Below are 7,089 nucleotides of genomic sequence, written 5' to 3'. Positions count from 1 at the left end.
TATTGTACATTACATTTCACAATTGTTTTTCACATCAAAAAGTAAAATGAGTAAAAAGTTATCACCCTGGCCTCTTTGCTTGTGGCGTTTCTGCAGCTGCCTTGCAGTAAAGCTATAGTTAGCCTAGCTATCCCTCAAGTTAACAGATGCGAAACGAATGTTCTGCTACAGGTAGTCACGCGTGTTTTCGTGACGTTAGTGACGTAGTGACGTTAGTAACGTCAGTGACTGTGGCTAGCAAATTAGCCACCGTTAGCTTCACTTTTCGCCACAAAAACTTAACTTGAGCCTAAACCATGCAACTGAACGTAAATAAAAATACAAGCAACTCAATCGCTACCAAGACGAAACTTTTGACACCTAGGTTGTCTATGTAGGCCAAATATTGACGAAGATTTAGGGGGGCAAAAATAAATTAGAGAGGGTACAATTTCTGGGGAAATTGTAGGGTGTGCTTGCTTGCGTCGGTTGCACAGGGGGGGTCCGTTTTTTATGAAATGTTTACAACTGATATTTCTGTATATTTTATATAAAAATGCATACTTATTATTTATAAACATTACATAGATTTAAAAGCATATTTTTTTGCTGCTCATTTACAACTCAAAATACGAGTGAAGTGTAGAATGAAATAGATGTCTTCTCATTTCCCCTGCAAGAGGCAGCCTCATAGCTGAATCAAAACGAATACATTTGGCAGACCGGTGTAAAAATGGACCTAATCTCTATGATTTAAACGTCCTTTTAAGTTTTCCATTCTTGTGATATTTTCAGGCATTTAGCCTACTCATATTGCATTCATTCATAATAAAGAACTCCCTTTGAAGATTATTCTACGACGTTACCCGGCAGTAGAAGATGGAATCGCGATTCAAACAGTACCAACTGCTAACTGAAAAATGCCCCCAAAAACGTAAATAAGCTTGACATTTATTTAGTGGAAAATCGTTCATTCATAAAAAGCTCACTGGTAGCAATCATTGTCAGTAACAACGCAAAATGCGATATAGCCCTGTGTGGAGAAGTTGCCCCGGTAAATTGTACTACTACGGTACAGTACTAGACTACTGCTGTGTTCGTCTTGGTAGCGATTGCGTTGGTTGAATTGGATTTAACGTTCCGTTGTACGGTTTAAGCTGAAATTAATTATTTTCATGAACAGATTGACAACGTTTAGGCTGTGGCCATGAAGTTCAGGTTAGTAGATAGTAAGTGCCGAACATGTTCTGTCGCCGTTTGACTTCCTAAACAGCTGTGTAGTGTAGATGTTTTTGTAGTGTGTCTCGCGTAAGCTACAGCGTTGCAGTGAGCTACTGTACACTGGTTTGAAACCACAGGTAATGGTAATTTCACCAACAAATCGTTTACTAATGTCAGAATAAATCCTACAACGAAAATGTATATGTGAGGAATGTTTATTTTAACGATTGAAAACAGATAACGCTACATTATAGACCACTGTAGTATGTGTTGCCCGGGCAACACAGGCTAATGTCATGATGCTAATACTTCAGTGAAATAGTAGACTACTGTTTCCGAAAGTAGATGTACTTCCTTAATAATATCAGCTTATATTGTACATTACACATCACAAAGTAAAATGAGTAAATAGTTATCACCCTGGCCTCTTTTCTTGTGGCGTTCCTTCAGCTGCCTTGCAGTAAAGCTATAGTTAGCCTAGCTATCCCCCAAGTTAACAGATGCGAAACGAATGTTCTGGCAAAGGTAGTCACGCGTGTTTTCGTGACGTTAGTGACGCAGTGACGTTAGTAACGTCAGTGACTGTGGCTAGCAAATTAGCCACCGTTAGCTTCACTTTTCGCCACAAAAACGTAACTTAAGCCTAAACCATGCAACAGAACGTAAATTCCAATAGAAGCAACTCAATCGCTACCAAGACGAAACTTTTGACACCTACGTTGTCTATGTAGGCCAAATATTGACTGAGTTTTAGGGGGGCAAAAAGAAATAATAATAATATATATGTGAGAGAACAAAGGTTGTGCTCTCGCCGAAGGCTTGAGCACACCCAATAATAATAATAAATATATATGTGAGAGAACAAAGGTTGTGCCCTTGCCGAAGGCAAAGCACACCCAATAACGACACCAGAGACACTTGAACATTCACAAATCCCAGACACAGAACATACCTCCCTGTGTTTCCACCCAGATCGAGGAAGCAACTCATTCAAACTGTGCAGGTCTCAGTTCTCCTTTCCCTAAGACCCCACACCAGCAGGGGGCGCTGTGGCTCCGTGACTGACTGACCCGTAATGTGCTGAGCTCCCTAAAGACGGTGACAACAGAGCGAGCCTCGGGTGGATCAGCTCCCAGAGCCTGTTTGCACATTCACCACAAACAGCCCACGCTGAGTGGAGGACCCCTGCGGTGCCGCTGCGTTCAGAGGAAGATGGTGAATGTATGTAAACAAGGCTGTTGTGCAAACGTCCATGTATTTGTTAAGCAGCTGGGAATACTCTTTGCCTTGGTGACCAAAGACACACTCGAAACTATTTGTGGTTTACTGGCACAGCAACGTTAAGGGAACCAATCATTTCTAGGTCTGCGGATTGCTGGAGGCACTGGCTCACTTCCAAATAAATACCTCACCTGTGTTACCAAGCCTGGGAGGATTGGGTCATTTTTCTGCAGGCCTATATAATTTGATCTGTGACTGCAACCATGTAAATGTGGCCCCATTATAGCCCACTAATGTCTACCTGGCCCACATTTCTTAATCGTTGTGTCTTTCCATGTAGTGGTAACAAGGGCTCAGGATCCACAACCAAGAGGAGGACAGGCCTGACGTGATTGGCAGGTGTGGTGTGTCACTGTGTGGTCAGCAAGGATAGGCAAGTGAGGTGATTGACACGGATGGTGGCACAGGAAGGGGGGGGGAGGCCTATGGACGGTGCAGAGAACTGGAGTGATTGACATGTGGCAAGGTTTTCTGCATATGTCACACGCCTGGCAGGAGCCCAAGCTGTCTGCGTTATTGTGAGAATGCAATGCTCAGGCAAGGTTGCCCTGGAGACCTTGAGTCTTTACTGCTGCCTGTGATTGGAGCAGCACCCAACATGGACACGACCTCCACCCCCATCCCCCAACCCGACTCCACACACAGACGTGCCAGGTGCCACATCAATAGAACATTCTCCACAGTCTCCCCAAGCCTGTTTTCTGAGGCATCATATTGTGTGCAAATGTTTTTTTTTCACCCCCCACACAAATACACACACACACACACACTTACCAGTCAGCTATAACAGGCCTGTCCCAAGGTGTGGAGATGAGTTACTGCGTTGTAACAGAACAATGATCACCTGTTTTCCAGATAGTATATAAATAAATCTGCACACACACACACACTTCCAAGCCATATCTGCGCTGCTGAGGTCAACATGAGCTATATTCTTGAGTATACAACTCAAGGGGGATTGTGTTTCTGTCTGCAATCTGCTGTTTTACCAAGAATGCTGTGATCCCAAATTATTTGAGCGTTTCTTGTGGCGCTGAAGGAGAAGTGTAGTCAACCAACTGAAAACAACAAGTATTCTCAAGACACTTACACGAACGAAGCATTTCTCATTGTCACGTCAAAACACGTGACCGCATCCAGTTTTAGCGTTTAAATGAAGTCGTGTCATGACCTTCATGCCCTCGACAAAGCCCACTGCGGCCAATCTGGTCTGCCTAAACCCAATAATGCGCCCCTCAGACAGCTGGAAATCCCCTGCAGCTGTTTGAAGCACCATCTTCCACCACCAACGAGACGAGGGCATCAATTCATTACCGTGGTAATCTTGCGGGGGTCGGTGCCCAGCCTAATCACATGACCTGTCAAATCTTAGGCATCGACACTTCCTCACAAGTACCCAGAATCCACTGCGGGACAAGGGACGGATGTGACCGCCTGACCCGTGGGCCCCCCCGGTCCTAAGATAGTGACGGACCAACAGCACCCTGCGTGTGTCAATTACAAAGGCTTAACAATGGGTGTTCTGGGGGCGGGAGGGAGGTGATGGTCCTTTATATGGCTGGCATGCCTGGGTGATGCCCCCCCCCCCTTGTCTAAACATAGCGCAGGTGGGCCCACAAAGCCAACTGTGTCGCTATATAACTGCGAAGGGTCATTCTTATGTGTCCCCGACTACACAGAGACGTGTTAAGAAGCTCCTCACAATGGTAAGGCTCTTTGTCACCTCTTCTTGGCTTCTTAATTGTGTGAGTGAGTGGGTGGGTGTGTGGCTTTATAATTGCTGTTCTAAGGCTGGTCAAAGAGCTGTGTGCAGAGACTGTGAAAGGAATGGGACAGCTTCCTGCTGTGGTTACAAGTTAATGGAGAATATTTCCTGACATTTTCATCTAGATAGTGAATCCTCACTAATTGATGGTATCTCTCTCTCTCTGTGATGCTTGATAGCAACGTGAAAAAATCATTTTTTAAATCTTTGCATGTTTAATTGGACAAACACATTTAGTAAAATATATATATATATATTGTAAACGTATATAGTGTTTCTTCTGGCTTAGTTCAAACTTTTTTTGTCTTTGATATTTGTCTAATCCACTCACTCACACACATCACTATGTGAAAATTACCAGCAATTCAACAATTGTTTTGGTCACTGTACCGCGAGTCAAATCTTCCCACATACAAATCGAAAACTTTAGAAATAACTTTTAACTTTTGAATTATAGAACAGGCCTTGTTACCACTGCACCATTAGAACAAATGTACAGTAGCATGGAAGTTAGGTATGGAAAATGATCTTCCAGGTGCTCTTCCGATAACAGGTGTAAAAGATTGAAATATAACAATCATTTCACCTGTGACTCAGGCACCCAAGAAGGCAAAGAAGAAGACGGCTGAGGCCAGCTCCAATGTGTTCAGCATGTTTGAGCAGGCACAGATCCAGGAGTTCAAGGAGGTGGGTTAGGATTTGGCCACTTTATTGTATTTGTCAGTGCGTGTGTCTGTCTGTGTGAGTGTGTGTGTCTGTGTGAGTGTGTAATGTTCATATGAGTGGACATCAACAGTATCCAACGGTGAACACGGACAGTAACAGGCAGTGCAGGATGTGAAACTAACACACACGTCAGGAATGGTCTGGAATAAAAACCTTACATTTCCTGCCATTCTCCAACAACCAGGGTTGAGGAGAATGGCAGCCTGCTATGTGTGAAGCTTCACTTCCCCTTGGGTTTCCCTTCCAGGCTTTCACCATCATGGACCAGAACAGAGACGGCTTCATCGACAAGAGTGACTTGAGGGACACATTCTGTGCTCTGGGTGAGACGCTAGCCCTTTCGCTAAGTCCATGTGCCAGTTTTACTTTGTGACAGCTCCGTGTAACAAGTATGTCTTCCTTCAGGTCGTCTCAACGTAGGCAACGATGAGCTGGACGAGATGGTAAAGGAGGCCTCTGGCCCCATCAACTTCACCATCTTCCTCTCCATGTTTGGCGAGAAGCTTAAAGGTCAGACCGAAACTCTTTGAGGCTAATGCTAGTGCTAAATGCCAGAGCTGTTGTTATGCCTGTTGTTCCTTGCTTGGCAGCCATCTTTTACTTACCATAGCCAAACCATTTCAAGGTTTGATAAGCCATACTTAACTACCAAACTCGAGCATGAAAGTAAGGTACTTACTTAATAGAACTACTTTCCAATGAATGAGGGGATTGAATAAAATACATTAGTTTGTGGTGCTGATTTGAAGCCCCTATATCTGTTAGCACAGTTGTTGCTCTAATTGTAACAACATTTGCCTTTTTGCATTGTAGGTACGGACCCAGAGGAGACCATTCTTAACGCCTTCAAGATCTTTGACCCTGAGGGAAAGGGTGTGCTCAGAGGAGAAGAGTAAGGCATATTCAATTTATTTTCAAAAGATAACCACGATCTTAATGGAGCTGTTCAAAACGACAGTCACTCTAGCGAATAAACAATTCCAGTATTCCTGCACAACCGGTGAAAGTCATTCATGTCCTGGTGGACGTTTCTAACAAGACATCGTTTTCCCCTTCCAGGATCAAATACCATCTCATGTCTCAGGCGGACAAGTTCACAGAGGCTGAGGTAATGCACTTCTCCCTGGTTCACTGAGGCTCGGTGGAATTCAGTTTGGAATCAGGCCCGCTTTGTGTCGGGTCAAGCCATCCTTCATCCACTGTCTTAGACCCATCCATCACAGATGGGTATTTCATAGGCTATACCTCAAACACACTTATCCCTGAACCCGACCTCCAAAGCCCCATCATGGTCTAGTGAAGTTATGGATGAATAAGATCACCCGGACCATCTGTAGCTCACAAAACCAGATAAGAGTCTTACTGTACGTCAGACTGACAGCACATCAGACCACAGCCTCCATCCTTCATACAGATCAGATGTCTGGAAGATAAATCGTCCTCCATGGGGGTTAGCTGCTACAGTAAAATCGTTTTAAAACAGGAAAGAAAATGCCCCTTGTCGGAATAGAAAAACTCAAGAGTGAGAAATGATTAATGGTTGCGTTGGTCTCACTGTCTCTGAATATTGGCAAACCTTTTTGTATTTACTGTTGTACGGACTCTCACCCTGCCAGGTCAATGACATGTTCACCAACTTCCCCCTGGACGTCGCTGGCAACTTGGACTACAAGAACCTGTGTTACGTCATCACCCACGGAGAGGACAAGGAGCAGGAGTAAAGGAGCCAATCGCACGCCCACAATTACCTGTCAATCATCTTGGTCCGCCCTCCCCGTCTTCAGTGCCTTGTACGTGTCATCATATCCCCTCCCACAACACACCATCCCGACCACAATAAAAGTTTCATAAAACGTCATTGTGTGGTTATTTGTGTGGCGTTGGCAGGTGAATTATGATTGGGTCATTGCTACGTCGGACGGTATCTTAAACAAAAAATAGAAAAGGGACTCGTTAATCCATTAGATAACCTTATCAGGTTTGAACTAAAAGACACAACATAACAGATCAATGTTGCAATAATGCACAATTCCTTATGACACACTTGTGCGCCACATGAAATGTACATGTATAGCACTATTAATACTATAACAAAGTGTTTTCTAAAATTCAATTTG

The 7,089-nt window shown here is 44.0% G+C and overlaps 1 protein-coding gene across 1 annotated transcript; it reads left to right on the top strand.

Moving 5' to 3' along the window:
- Window positions 1–4,105: 4,105 nt before the first annotated feature.
- myl10 (myosin, light chain 10, regulatory) lies at window positions 4,106–6,830 on the top strand. The gene is made up of 7 exons (XM_067256616.1): window positions 4,106–4,187; window positions 4,844–4,933; window positions 5,220–5,295; window positions 5,378–5,482; window positions 5,786–5,864; window positions 6,032–6,080; window positions 6,589–6,830. The coding sequence occupies exons 1-7, from the start codon at window positions 4,185–4,187 to the stop codon at window positions 6,691–6,693; spliced, it is 507 nt and encodes a 168-aa protein (XP_067112717.1). The 5' UTR covers window positions 4,106–4,184; the 3' UTR covers window positions 6,694–6,830.
- Window positions 6,831–7,089: the final 259 nt, after the last annotated feature.

This window comes from Osmerus mordax, chromosome 19, assembly GCF_038355195.1.
Source record: "Osmerus mordax isolate fOsmMor3 chromosome 19, fOsmMor3.pri, whole genome shotgun sequence".
Taxonomy (NCBI): domain Eukaryota; kingdom Metazoa; phylum Chordata; class Actinopteri; order Osmeriformes; family Osmeridae; genus Osmerus; species Osmerus mordax.
Note: the sequence above shows the minus strand (reverse complement) of the source record. Positions and strands in the feature narration are given on the sequence as shown.

What these genes read in the sequence shown, in the direction of transcription:
- myl10 (XM_067256616.1), top strand. An exon ending in GGTGTGCTCAGAGGAGAAGA is followed by an intron (nt 5,865 to 6,031) that starts GTAAGGCATATT and finishes TTCCCCTTCCAG; the next exon opens with GATCAAATACCATCTCATGT. An exon ending in ACAAGTTCACAGAGGCTGAG is followed by an intron (nt 6,081 to 6,588) that starts GTAATGCACTTC and finishes TCACCCTGCCAG; the next exon opens with GTCAATGACATGTTCACCAA.